Raw genomic sequence first — 13,833 nt, 5'->3', positions numbered from 1 at the left:
GCAGTGTTGTGTTTCTGGCCATTGATGCTGAAATATTGAATTTGGAATATATAACCTGTATACGTTTCATTCTGTATTTTTTCCCCTGCTGTTACAGTTATATATGTCAGGCAACTATTAAGGAAAAAAAATTGCTGAGAGGATGCAATCTTGCATTACAGCTAGTGCGCCCCAAAATCAAACACTTAAAATGGAAGGATAATGCAATAATGGTGAGGATGGCTGACATTATGCTAGCAATATTAATAAACACCATTTCATTGAAAGCTCTTAGTGGAAACTATCTTTTAAATTCTGCAGAACAATGCAATGTCATGTTATCACTACTGAATTTTATCCAAGCAGACTAAAGAGTCCGTGCACTCTCAGAGGTGGCATCATCTGCTGTTATAACTTGTCCTTCTACATTTTTCTAGTTTTGAGTTTAAGGTTCTCTGAGTGAGAGACTATCTCTCCACTCCGTGCATATGGAATATGTAATAGAGTGGAGAGATAGTCTTGATATGATAGAGAAAATGCTCCACACAGAAAGGCTCCAGATCACCACACCGTTCAAACCAAAGTTTCTTGCTGATAAACAGTTGTTTATCAATTTATTTATGAGCACATTTGAACAACAACACAAGTTGACTAAAGTGCTGTACAAACTAAAAAACAAAAAAACAAAAACAAACTATAAATGAATATAGAAAAATAGAAAACAAGACTCAAAAGCCAAACAGCTCAGTCACAATTAAAAGCTAGGGAGTAAACATGTTTTAAAAATGTTGAGTGTTAGAGCAGTCATAATTTGAAAAGGCAGACAGCTGGCTACTGCTAAATTTACACAAATTGCGCCAAATGAATATATAGGAAGTGGACTGATTTATTGGTTATGCTGAAAATATAGCCTTTGCCAGATGTATCCTTTTTGGTTCTAGTACCGGTATATTAATAGTATATTCACAATGATATGTAACAATAAGGATAGAGTTTGTAAGAAATGTGTATTGACCCTAAACAATTAGTAGCACAAAGGTATAGAACAGGTTTTATTCCAAATTCAAACTTAGAAACACAGTGTAAAATCTAAATACTACATGATATCCTGATGTTTTCCATCAGTAAGCAGTGGCAATCCTTAGTGAAACTTGTGGATCTAACATTGCTGGACTCAGACACTGTGAATGGGCGAATGTAAACTGTTTATCAGAGAAACAGTGTGACTTTTAGAACACTTGAACTTCAAGCTAATCGGTGTACATGTACTGTTACTGTTTTCTGATTTAAATAAAAAAAAGTATCTTTAAGCATAGTGGAATTAATGGTGACGAAGGGCTTTCAATTTCACTTTGGTGGCCTCAGAATCTCATCTCTGCTTTTCGCAGATGATGTGGTTCTGCTGGCTTCATCGGGTGATGGCCTCCAGCTCTCACTGGAACGGTTCGCAGCGGGAATGAGGATCAGCACCTCCAAATCTGAGGCCATGGTTCTCAGCCGGAAAAGGGTGGAGTGCCCACTCCGGGTCGGGGATGAGTTCCTGCCCCAAGTGGGGAGTATCTCGGGGTCTTGTTTGCAAGTGATGGGAGAAGGGAGCTGGAGAGCGACAGACGGATTGGTGCTGGAGTTGCAGTGATGCCGACGCTGCACGGGTCCGTTGTGGTGAAGAGAGAGCTGAGTGTAAAAGCGAAGCTCTCAATTTACTGGTCGATCTACGTCCCTACCCTTACCTATGGCCAAGAGCTGTGGGTAGTGACCGAAAGAACGAGATCGCGGATACAAGCAGCGGAAATGAGCTTCCTCCGAAGGGTGGCTGGCCTCTCCCTTAGAGATAGGGTGAGAAGTTCAGCCATCCGGGAGGGGCTCAGAGTAGAGTCGCTGCTCCTCCACATCGAAAGGAGCCAGCTGAGGTGGTTCAGGCATTTCACAAGGATGCCTCCTGGGTGAGGTGTTCCGGGCACGTCCCACCGGGAGGAGGCCCTGGGGCAGACCCAGGACACGCTGGAGAGATTATATCTCTCGACTGGCCTGGGAACGCCTGGATAAGCTAGAGGAGGTAGCTGGGGAGGATGTGGTCTGGGCTTCTCTGCTTAGGCTGCTGCCCCCACGACCGGCCCCGGATGAAGCGGAAGAAGATGGATGGATGGAATTAATTTTTAAAGAATCTTTTTTCCCAAAAGTGAAATATTGTTCCTTTCGTCACAATGCATTAAGTACATGTCTGGAATAATTTTAATCTGTCTGCTCTTTGTTCCATGCATGTGACCTCTAAGACATTATAAACAGATGATAAAATTCTGATGATCTAATGTCATTCATCTCAATTATTTCAACAACAAGCGTGAAAAAGAAGCTTTACAAGACAGTTGTGAAACTTGCTATAAGGTATCGTTTGGTGCCGGTCAAAATAAAAAGACAGGAAGCAGAGCTGGAGAGTGGATGCTAGGGTTTTCATTGTTAGATACCCGGATGGACAGGATTAGAATTGAGTATGTCAGAGGGTTGAGTGGCTTGGACACATGTAGAAAAGGAATAGTGAATATATTCAACAAATTATGTTGAATATGAAGCTGCCAGACAGAGGAAAACCACACAGAAGATTTAATATGTGTTGAAGGACATGCAGATGCTACATCGACATAGGATGCTACGGCTAGGGTGAGATGGAGGTAGAAGATCTATTGTGGCAACCCCTGAGTATTCGGCCATTAGAAGTAGTTCAACAAATGTGGTTGGTTAAACTCTGTATTTAGGCGTTGAAGGCTAGGTGCAGATAAGCTGTTGCTTTGGCCTACACCCTGCCTGAAAGGCTTTTTTTTTTTTTTTTAAACCTTTTTGTTTTGTTATGGCAGACAGACACATCCCTATCTTAGATTATACAGAATCTAGAATCTTAATCTGCACTTAACAACTCAGGATATTTATTTCAGCATCTCCACTACTTTTCTTATTCTGCATCTGCTAATACTGAGAAAAGTGGCTACTAGAAAAGAACACATTTTAAGTGTCTTGGTTGGTAACTGTATGGAGATTCTGCTTTTGCAATTTTTCTGGTCAGAGTAATACATCTTTGTGTGCACCTTTAAAAAGTAATTGAGAGTCCAAAGCCCAAAATAATTAGAAAACAAAAACCTTTTATTTTTTTCAAAACAGCTAAAAGTAGATCAGCCATGATGCCAACATAGCAAAGGAAAATGAACATGCAACAAGACAACACAAGCTAATCCACTAAAAACAAACAAAAACACAACAACAAAAGTTTGACACAAGATGAGAAAACCTAAGTAGCAGACCTGGGTGCAGATAGTTCAGTTCCTTCCAGTCAGTGGTGAAGTAGTCAGGATGCAGGACGTGTCAGGACTTCACAGTAAAAACTTAAACCAGACTAGTTTAGCCTCTTGTGTTTGATTTAAAAGGCAAGAAACTGTTGCAACCTTTACCCAGTCTGTGTATGCATGAAGTACTCTTGTACGGCTTCCATATGTGACAGTCAGGGCTAAGGCTAATAAAAGGAGCGAAAAACAAAACAGGCACAGCAAAACGCCACCTGAAGTATGAACCGTTTTGAACCAGCTTACCCAGATATGCCAGCTACTGTTCTAACTTTAATACAGTATACATACATGTACACAACCGGGCTACATTCAACACAGAACACTTGACAAGTATTTTTAAACTGATTCTGCTCAGCATGCTAAAGTTTTAAAGATACATCCTAATTTATTCACCAAAATAAGTGTCAAGCAAAGAATGTGAAAGAATACTGTATGTTAAGTGTTGCCCGGGCAGTGCAAGCTCAAATAATACAGCCTACAAAACACAGGTAAATGTGTGTGAAGATATAAAAACAAATTAGTGGAAATAAAAATCATCTGACAAACTTTCAGCCATCTGCCACAGCAGTGAAACCCACTTGTTTGTTATCGAGTCAGAAGACACTGCCACCTACCAGCCAAAGTGGCAGCAAACTTAACAAGCTGCCTTTATAGTTCAGCAGTTCATATGGCCGTTTTCCTGTTCTTTCCAAGACTACAGAAGCAGCTGACCTTCAGTGGACTTAGTTCACTTAAATGTTTTGCCCAATCAGAAAAAAAATCCTATCTATTACCAGACTGAGACTAACAGGGCACAGGTCTGAAGATCACATGAATAGATGGGACCAAAATGTCCCCCCATGTCTCAGTCTCTTTCGCCTTTTACAAATTCAGAAGAAAGATCCGACTCACCAAGTGTGCGCAGCAGAGGTTACATGTTCCAACCCTGGCAGCACTTCAAGTCTATGCACATTGTCAAAAAACATGAAGTCTTAGCATACAAGACACAAGGCTCTTGGAAACTGTATGTATCAGTGACCCATGTTTTAGTAACAATGTAACAACTTTGACAGAATGTATCTGAAAGGGGCTTTAGTATCACTAAAATAGTTTTGAGTACAGACAGAGTGGAGAGAGTAACTTTCAGGAAACACTGCATACAATGTTCACAAGCAGCTCGTTTAAAATAATAACCACACCAGACAGTACTAGGTAACCAAACAACCAAGTATAACATGGTAATACTGGCTGCAGTTTGGGACTCAAAACCAGCGACTAACAGCAGGTAACATACTCCACTCTTCACATTTAACACAACCTTTACCACTTGAAATGTCTGTAAACTAGCGGCTAACAAGAGCCTGTTTATCCCAACACATAGCTTATAACATGAAGCTACTGTCATAGTAGTTGAGTGTCAAAATGTCCAACTATACTGCATTTTTTTTGGTGAAAATACATTGACTGGTATTAAATCCACATCTCAGAATAGTGGAAATTCCCTGGTCCACTTGTACTGTGACATCCGTAGCTGCCACGCTGGCTGGTAGGATGATTAAGGCCCCTCATGTAGTCTAACCTATCACTATGAACAGTCAATGATGCATGAGATTAAAATGACCACATCAACAATAATGAGAAAATGGGTGGCACAAAGAACAGACACTGAAAGGACATTGTTTGTCCATTCTTTCACTCCTCACTTCATCCCCATTCAAAAGAATTTCCCACCTTTGTATCCTGACAAAGCAGGAAGTAAACTTTGTCCTGTCTGTCACAATTTGTGATCTTCTTTTACAACCCCCCCCCCCCTCTTCTTTTTCCCCTCCTCCCCCCTCTTCAAACAGATATCTGAAATAAGGAACAGTGACTGGAGGAGAAAAACTTACAAATCACAGCCAAATTTTGAGCTTGCTTCAAGGCAAAGAGGTAAGCTGACAGCTGGCTGCCACTTTTCACTAAGTGTAGGAGAAAATTTCATAATTTCCACTGTTTTCAGTTGAATATTGGTAAACATAGTGGGGGTTAAGGGAGGAAGTTAAGTATCAGCATACTTGTTTAAAAAAAAAAAAAAAAAAAAAAGATGGTAAAAATAAATAATTAAAAATTTTTCGGCCAAGATACAGGTGGGACCATCTTTTGAGAATTCCTTGCAGGGCAGGAAAACAATTCTTATTCCCCCTCTGTCAGCCACATTGGCAGATATTTTTCATTGCTTTTGCTGCCAAAGTTGCTGCTAGAGCTGACCAACCTGGATGACACCTCACCAGGGCACAGTTGATTTCCTGCCCTGCACCTCCCTTTTTTCTTTGCACCCCCCAAAAAATCTAGTCTTTTTTGTCTTCCTCTTTCTTCTCCTCTTCTTCTGTGGGGTAGGAGTGCCATGTGAGGCGTTCCTCATAGAAAGAGATGACCACTTGTGGACATTTGACGTTTGCTTCCTTAGCTGGGACAAGGTCAGCCTCATCTGAGTTTTTCCTGTTGAGTTTTATTGAAGAGAGAAATCTCATTAATGTCAAGAACCAAACTTCTTATTTTGAAGCCATAGCCAATGGACTCACTGGCCTTTTTAATAGGCCCACCTGTTCAGCTATATTCTGACAGCTGGTGCGTACATGCATGCTGTGCTGAAAATACATTGTATATTATTCTGTAGATGTGGTTACACTACAGACACTTCTTAAATATTGACAAAAATGCCAGATCTTTTCTTGTAAATGTCCATATCCATGCAAAACAAAATGATTTTATTTGGCTGTAAAATCTCAGGAACAACCCAGTCCAACCAGACACAGATAACCTAGATGGGATATTGTCACTTAAAATCCTTCTCTTAATCTAAAATCATTCAACAGCCCTGAATGATCAGGACCCAATATATCTTAGACCTCACAACACTTCCCTCTCAGTCTGCAGGCTTATTTGTACTTCCTGGAATTTCCAAACAAATAATCACTTTTCTAATCATTAACAAAAATGTAAAATGAATAACCTTGAGTAACAAAAAACCCATAAAAGAGCTTTACCAAAAGCTCTTTGAGTTAAATTGATTAAAACTCACAGTTTCCCTAATAAAGTGCTCAGTTACACAGTACAATAAACTCTGGAATCCAGAGTGAGAGGAAAAAATAACTTGCATCTATGAATTTATAAGACCTTTCGCTGAATTTGGATAACTTCTAACTTCCAAATGACAGAGCGGAGAAATAACGGATTCATTATGATACGTTTGTGACAATGAAAACTTACCACTTCATAAGGAACATCAGCTCTCCACTCGAGTCTGTCGCTCCAATAATCCTCTCAGGCTGCAGTCCTCTGCCAAAACCTCTGGCTTTCTCACCCTAGACACAGGAAGGCATTTGACAAAAGGTAAGGAAAACAAGCAGGCAGGGGACATCACTCCATAGACATTAAAGCAACTGTTTCTCAGGATTACCAATGATGTTTGGGGCATGTTTACTTATCCAAAAGTCTCAGAAAACAAAAAATTCCAATAAACATTGATTATATCTCATTATAAACTCCATTACTAACCATTTCAATCAATATTTGGTGTAATGGTGTATACCCCTCACAGATCACGGTTCAATTAGGATAATTCACTCGTTTTTCATAAAAAACATTTTAAAACTTAATGTATGTTGGAAAGATCAACATATATCAATAGTTTTACATGAAATTGATTATTTTAAAGTTATTTTACAATTTCTATTTTTCTCTTTTTTATGCAGTGATGCAGAAAAAGTAACATGTGACATGTCTTCTGGGTTAAATTGACCCGCTGACTTAAAATCAAAACTAATGACTCAAAAGGATTTGTAGTGAAAGTAAACTTTATTTAAGCACTGTTTTAGATCCAGAAAGGATCAAAATACGAGATTAGCAATATGAAGACAGTGTGTGTGTCTGAGTCGCCACAGTACACTAGTGACAGACCATCAATGTTGTGACAGCAACACTATGCAATGTTTAGAACTAGAAATACACAAAAATTAATAGGTGGAACTGAAACAGGTGCATGTGTCTACACAGCACATGAGGGACATGTCATCACTGAATGTTTTGTGCAAATGAATTTTGCACTTTTTACAGAGGTCATGCTTGTCTTGACATCATCAGATGGCTTGCAGAACTGGCATCTCTGCTTCTTCCCACCAGCAGCAATCTAGAAAGAAGAGGATGATGATTACTATGTTTTTTGCTGATCTCAAGACACACACAACATACTCTCACAGAGACACACACTTACCTCAAGCACTGGTGTAATGGGTGAAGCCCTCTCCCTCACTGTAGCTGCAGCAGGTGGGGTCCTTGGCATGTGCTGCCTCCATTGTATATGCGGTACCACAAGTGCCTTCCCCAGCTCCTCAAGAAAGATGCGCCTCTTGTACAGCTTTGACATGTACCACTCAGGAAAGATCTCCGTCCAAAGGACAAATGCGTCATAGGCGGACAATCAATCATGTTGTAAAAGATGACCAGTGGCCAGCGTGCAGTCATTCGCTTGGTCCTGTAGGACACTGTGACTTTGTCCAAGTTGTCCACCCCCCCTTAGGTGGCACTGTAGTCTTTCTCTTTAGAAGCTCCTGACCCAAGTTGTAGCTTGTGAAAAAACTGTCACATGTTATGCTGTGCTCCCTGAGACCTTGTGCCCCGATTCTTCTCTGGGACTCCTCCACCCAGCTTTTCAGCATGCATGTTCAATGCATAGCTAGTGTTTGCATCACATGCTGCCCAGATTTTTATGCCATATTTGGCTGGTTTGGTAGGCATATATTGCCTGAATGGGCAGCGAGCTCGAAATGCCACTAGTCTTTCATCCACTGTGACATTAGGGCCTAATGGGCCTTCGGGGTGCACATACGTAAATGAACCATTTTTATTTTATTTGTTGATTACCCTCATTAAGCCAAGTACAAGAAGTTCCATACTCAAAAAACCCTTTTAACTATTTTTTTAAAGATTTTAAAAATGGGTCAGTTTGACCCAGACATAACAGGAGGGTTAAAGCAACTGTGGGGAGATTTACAACACAAACAACTTTTGCGGGGGGAGCTTGACTGCTCAGATTCTTTACTGAGGTTCTCACCTCCTCCTTCTTTCTTTTGCTTCCTCGCTCTTCTCCATCTCCCGAGGTTTCACTGGCTGCTTTCCGTTTGCTCTCCTTCTTTTTCTCTTCCTTCTCTTTGTGTTTCTGCATGTACTCAGCAATAAGGTCGGGGCAGTCCAAGTTTTCTTCTGGCTCCCATGTATTGTCCTCACTAGATAACATGAGTGCAGATGGAAAGATGTGATTTGCAGATATTCTAGCTCAAATTAAATCAATCTTTAATCTAAAATTCCTAATTGTATTCCCTAGTTCTTTTACATTTTTCAGTCCATTGCCTTGTTCAATGAGCACGTCACCATGACAAATATAAAAGCTACAAAAAAAGCTGAAATTTGGTTAAGCTAAAAAAAACAAAACCTCAGACATTTAATTTTAAAAAGTTAAAGTTTTGTAAAGTTCACTTTTCAATTGAACACAGTTAAACAAAACTAGTCACTACATTTGATAAAGATGTGTCAGAATAAAGAATCTAACTAAAATATGAAAGATACATTTGCACTCACTCTGAGAAGCCCTTCCATTTGAGCAGAAACTCCACTTTGCCCTTCACCACTCGGCGGTCCAAAACCTTTTCCACCACATACTCCTCTTCTTCCTCCTCCTCAGCTGCTCCTGCTACAGGGGCTGCTGTTGCTCCTGCAGCTGGTGGTGGAGCTGCTGCAGGCTGCTCCTCCTCCTCTGCCTTCTTGGGCTTCTTTCCTGCTTGGGTCGCCAGCTTGACGTCTGATAAGATAACCTCTGAAGGTCCCAGGAGGAAAAGTGCACAGGTTATAATGAACTGGTTAGAAAGTTAAAAGTATCATTGCAATTAAAAGACATCAAAATATTACTTTGTGGTCTGCATTATCTCCTTGATCAAAAACTATGAAATGTTGACAGCGCATATCTGATCAGCAGCAATTGGTCAGCCTGTAGATGACAAAAGTGGGTCTATGTGTTTAGCAGAGACTGAACATCTAGAATTTGCGTGAGAGGGCCGTCTCCAGGTAAAACAAATGTTCATGCAGATGATTCTCAGTTAAAATGCATGATGCTTCTACACTACCAAATTATTTTTCCCCACAACTCGTTCTACAGGTCAATAGATTACACTTATATGTTGCATACTGTCTTGATGCATGCTCAATCATCCAGGCAAGGAAATCCCAAGAAGTTGATTCTGCAGGTTTCTCCAACCTTAAACAAGTTACACATTAACAATCATAAAAATTAAACATATGACCCATTGCTGGTCAGTGGTGCTAGTTTCATTCATTATTCAAATGTACTGTTTAAAAGGTTGGGGTTACCTGCATCTAAATGTCTTATCTAAAATACATTTAGATCATTCTCATTTAAACCTTACTGACGGTAAAGGAAAAAAAAAAAAAAAAAAAAGTCAAGGTCTCTTTCAGCCAGTTTGCGTCACAGGTGAACTCAAATGGTGAAAACAGTCTTTGTTAGGAATGTGATCCCCTCTCTTTTCTTCTCATCCCAGCCCCCTCAAGAAACAAATTCCTCCAAGCACCCAGGTCATTAAAACATGACCAGCTACAGGACTTTTCGGAACTGGTCCATTTCCAAACTGCAGACAATCACTCAGTCTGTTTTTTTTCTACATTGACAGCATTCTTAGACAGTACCATAAGCTGGAACACTACTAACTGCATCTGCAGGTTTCCATCCAGCTTTTCAAATGTTACTTAGCCCTGTTTGTGCATTGACATGTTTCTGTTTAAAGTATAGCTTCCCTAACCCTAGTTCATGATCATTTAAGGATTGTTCTGCTCTTAATGCATGCATTGGAGCAAAAACAAACAAACAAAAACTCCCAAAACAAAATAAAACTAAAAACTGGGTTCTCAGAACCTTGCCAGTATTCTTGCTTCCACAATGTGCACACAGAAAGTGGGGGATCGTAAGAATTATGCAAATTATGAAAACGGTATAAAGTTTGGAGAGTGTTAGTTGGCCAATTTTGTGGAATCAACATAGGCAAATAGGAGAATACTAAATAGGATAATACAGTAAATACTAGCCAGGAAGAGAGGACGGTGCTGATGGCTTAATGGCTTGACCAAATCACTGTTTAATGGCATGCAGGGGTTCCAGCTGAAGCAACAAATGGTTGTTCGCCTATACTGCAGGCTAAACTTTCCCTGCGATTTCGAGCATCAAAGATGAATGCACCGAGGCGGTAAAACGCCGATGACCACACTGCCTACATACGTGTCAACTAATACGTTTTTCCTATTCACTCTTTAAAAGACTAATGATATGAGATGAGCCTCAGTCGGCAGCAAATTTCTAGCGCGAAATCCTAAATGATACGCCGTTTAAATTTCTCGAGTCTGGTGGTTTGGTAGCGAAGAAAAGCGCCCGCCTCCATGTTGCCTGTATCACCATGAATGCAGTTTGCAGCATGCCACCACCTGCAAACGCAAACTGCGACAACCTGTACACACAAATTCAATGTTGAATTTGTAATCACACATACAACAATACCAGTGTTTCCAATCTATTTTCAAGTGCCAAAGACAACGAGTGTGGCTCGCAGTTTGTCCCTTATGCATGCACATGACGTGAGCTCCTTGCGCAGCACTAGCTTAAGAATGGACGAATGCTAATATAATTTCCAGACTAGTTGGGTTTACTTGAACTGGACTCGCCAGAAATGTAAAGTTCACAACATGAGCACGGAGACTAGCCAGACGATCTGCCTCCTGCAAGCGAAGGGCAGGAGGCAGATCGCAGGCACGTTTTGCCTCAAAATGCTAACGAACACGAGCCTTACCTTTGAAAAGAAAGCTTCGCGGCGGTTGTATGGCTTAATGGCAGGCCCGAGGGAGATTTAGCCGTATCCAACAGACGAGTAAAGAAACTGGATGCACGGCAGTGGCAACACAAGAATATGAGCTGGCTTTGCAGCGTGCTCGAGAACGATATTTGCAACGTGCTTTCTTAATGAGTCACACAATAGCCTCTGCCTCGATGCTAACAATCCGCAAGACCACCTTCTGCCCGCCAACAGCACCACCGGATGTTACGTCAGTAGGTAACGTTACAAGCAAGGCATGGGAGTTGAAATAAGAGCTTGGCCTTCTTTTAAACCGTTTGTTCAGAACAGTACCACAGTGGATTAAGTAACATTTTGATGCAGCCTAAACTATCGATAATCAACCCAAGCAACCCAAAGGAGATAAAAATGAATGTAATGTGGTGACGCTAAAACCTGCATTTCCTCTCATATCCGCTTCAGACAGGCTTCGAAAATGAGCCAATGCCCTTGGACTTTGCAGAGCATACAAAAATGTTTTGGCTTCTATGGATAGCTTCCCCGTTTATAACACGTGTCGTTGGATGTTGACTAACTTTCCTTTGCAGAGTAATCGGTGACACAGTAAAGTTATTTATTACAGAGATGTGAAGAATCTATCTATCTATCTATCTATCTATCTATCTATCTATCTATCTATCTATCTATCTATCTATCTATCTATCTATCTATCTATCTTCTTCACATCTCTGTATATATATTAGTGATGGTAAATTTTTACTGACTTTGAATGAGTCACTCACCAAAGTGAATCGTTTTTTTGAGTCATTTGAGTCACTGAGTCAGTTGACCAGAGAGTGCAAAAAATTTACATTTTCCCTCAAACTTAATTTATTTCTCTTTTCATGTAAATCCTACTGCTAAGATGAGTGATTGAAAAAGAAAAAACAACTATTTTTATAGAGCATAAAAGAGCAAAAAAAATTTCTAAAGGGAACATTTATTTTATTTATCTTTATTTAATTTTATTAGTATTTTCCTTAAATGTGTCAAATATATATTTTCTCATCTAAATGTCCACTGAGCTGTGTGCCAGGGGGGCGGTAATGCTCCTTAACATTGGTTGCCAACCAAGAAGAAGAAGAAGCTGTGAGGGGGGGGGGGAGTGAGTGATTTGCTTATGCTACGATCAGTGTTGGGAAGGTTACTTTTGAAATGTATTCCACTACAGATTACAGAATACATGCCCCAAAATGTATTTTGTAAATTATTCTGTTACGTTACTCAATGAGAGTAACATATTCTGAATACTTTTTATTACTTAATATGTTATCATGCTTTTTACAAGTACATGGATGTACTATTGCTGTGTGATTTATTACTATTATTGAAGGTTACTCGCCATACAAATATCAACAAGATTTTTAAATCTTAATATAAAATGAGTAACAATAGGATGGACATTAGGTAAAGATTGAACTTTTTGCAGTCATCTCATATAGAAAACTATTGCGCGCGTATATAAAACAGGTCCGCGGCTCCAAAACGTAGTAAAGGGACCTCTGGCTAATACGCTGGGTTCGTGTCGGGCTTGTAGCCGAAAAATAGCTTTACTTTGTTGTCTTGGTCAACTTTGCTAACGAGAGACAGAGAGAGGCATTGAAAGGCTGCTCCAACTGAACTTATTGTTTCGGAGGAAAACACGAACACAGTGTACAGTCGAGTCTCAATAGCTTACTTACAAATGGGCTCGTCAGGCACTCTTTTTGGCTGCACTGGTTATTATTATATCTACATGATTCCATCTCCCATTTCTGGTTGGTGACAACTCGTACTGTTTGGCTCTCCTTTTTCTCCCTCCCTCACTCTCACAGACACATAAACGGGTATGGCAGTCCATTCTCCCCACAAACTACACTGCCCATGAGGCTACATTCCTTAGGGCCAACACTCTGCCTATTGCCTTCACATTAAAATAATTTTTTTAATAATAATTAAAAAAAATATTTCTTCACATCATTTATGCAGGCCACAAGTAGGGGTGACTTGGGCCGCAAGATTGAGACCCAGGCATTAGAGCCTGTTATTGCATGTTTTGTTTGGGTTTCCACTGGCGTGGAATTACCAAAAATAAAGAGGGCATAGCCTAACATATGAAGCAGGAAAAGACCGCCATGTAATCCTTTTTTAATTCGACAAGTAAATGTATTCTGAATATCACCTTTTTAAACGATAACTGTAACAGAATACAGTTACTCATATTTTGTATTTTAAATACGTAACGCCGGTACATGTATTCCGTTACTCCCCAACACTGGCTACGATTCAGCACAGGAAGGGAGCGGGTGAGTAACTCAAATGTGCTGTTAGCATGTTTGCAGAGCGATGCTACTGTGAACCGAGGAGCTATTGTATTGATGTGAGCTTTCTACTCAGGGTTTTTCTTCCAGTTCAGAGAAGCTAGATATATTTCTACTAATGAAATTAGTTTGCTAACAGCAACAGGGATGAGTCAGTGAGTCAGTTGGGCTTGTGAATCATGATTCATGAGTCAGTAAAGTGATTTTCAAATTGAATGATTCGTTCATGATTCGCACATCACTAATTTATATATATAAGATAAGATAAGATAAGATAAGATAGAACTTTATTAATCCCTCGGGTGGGTTCCT

The 13,833-nt window shown here is 40.1% G+C and overlaps 1 protein-coding gene across 1 annotated transcript; it reads right to left on the bottom strand.

Annotated features, from left to right (window-relative positions):
* Nucleotides 1-3,093: 3,093 nt before the first annotated feature.
* cbx1a (chromobox homolog 1a (HP1 beta homolog Drosophila)) lies at nt 3,094-9,018 on the bottom strand. Its single transcript, XM_082531418.1, has 4 exons — nt 8,910-9,018; nt 8,386-8,557; nt 6,543-6,637; nt 3,094-5,771 (listed from the first exon to the last, which is right to left on the bottom strand). Exons 2-4 carry the CDS (start codon nt 8,494-8,496, stop codon nt 5,621-5,623), a joined length of 357 nt encoding a protein of 118 aa, XP_082387544.1. The 5' UTR covers nt 8,497-8,557; nt 8,910-9,018; the 3' UTR covers nt 3,094-5,620.
* Nucleotides 9,019-13,833: the final 4,815 nt, after the last annotated feature.

The sequence above is a fragment of the Aulonocara stuartgranti genome (genome assembly GCF_965226115.1).
Source record: "Aulonocara stuartgranti genome assembly, chromosome: 4".
Lineage (NCBI taxonomy): Eukaryota > Metazoa > Chordata > Actinopteri > Cichliformes > Cichlidae > Aulonocara > Aulonocara stuartgranti.
The sequence above is the reverse complement of the archived record's forward strand: the minus strand, read 5'-3'. Positions and strand labels throughout refer to the sequence as shown.

What these genes read in the sequence shown, in the direction of transcription:
- cbx1a (XM_082531418.1), bottom strand. Translation starts at nt 8,496, where the DNA reads ATGCAGAAACACAAAGAGAAGGAAGAGAAAAAGAAGGAGAGCAAACGG. An exon ending in GCAAAAGAAAGAAGGAGGAG is followed by an intron (nt 6,638 to 8,385) that starts GTGAGAACCTCA and finishes TCCTGTGTCTAG; the next exon opens with GGTGAGAAAGCCAGAGGTTT. An exon ending in CTGATGTTCCTTATGAAGTG is followed by an intron (nt 5,772 to 6,542) that starts GTAAGTTTTCAT and finishes AAAACTCAACAG; the next exon opens with GAAAAACTCAGATGAGGCTG.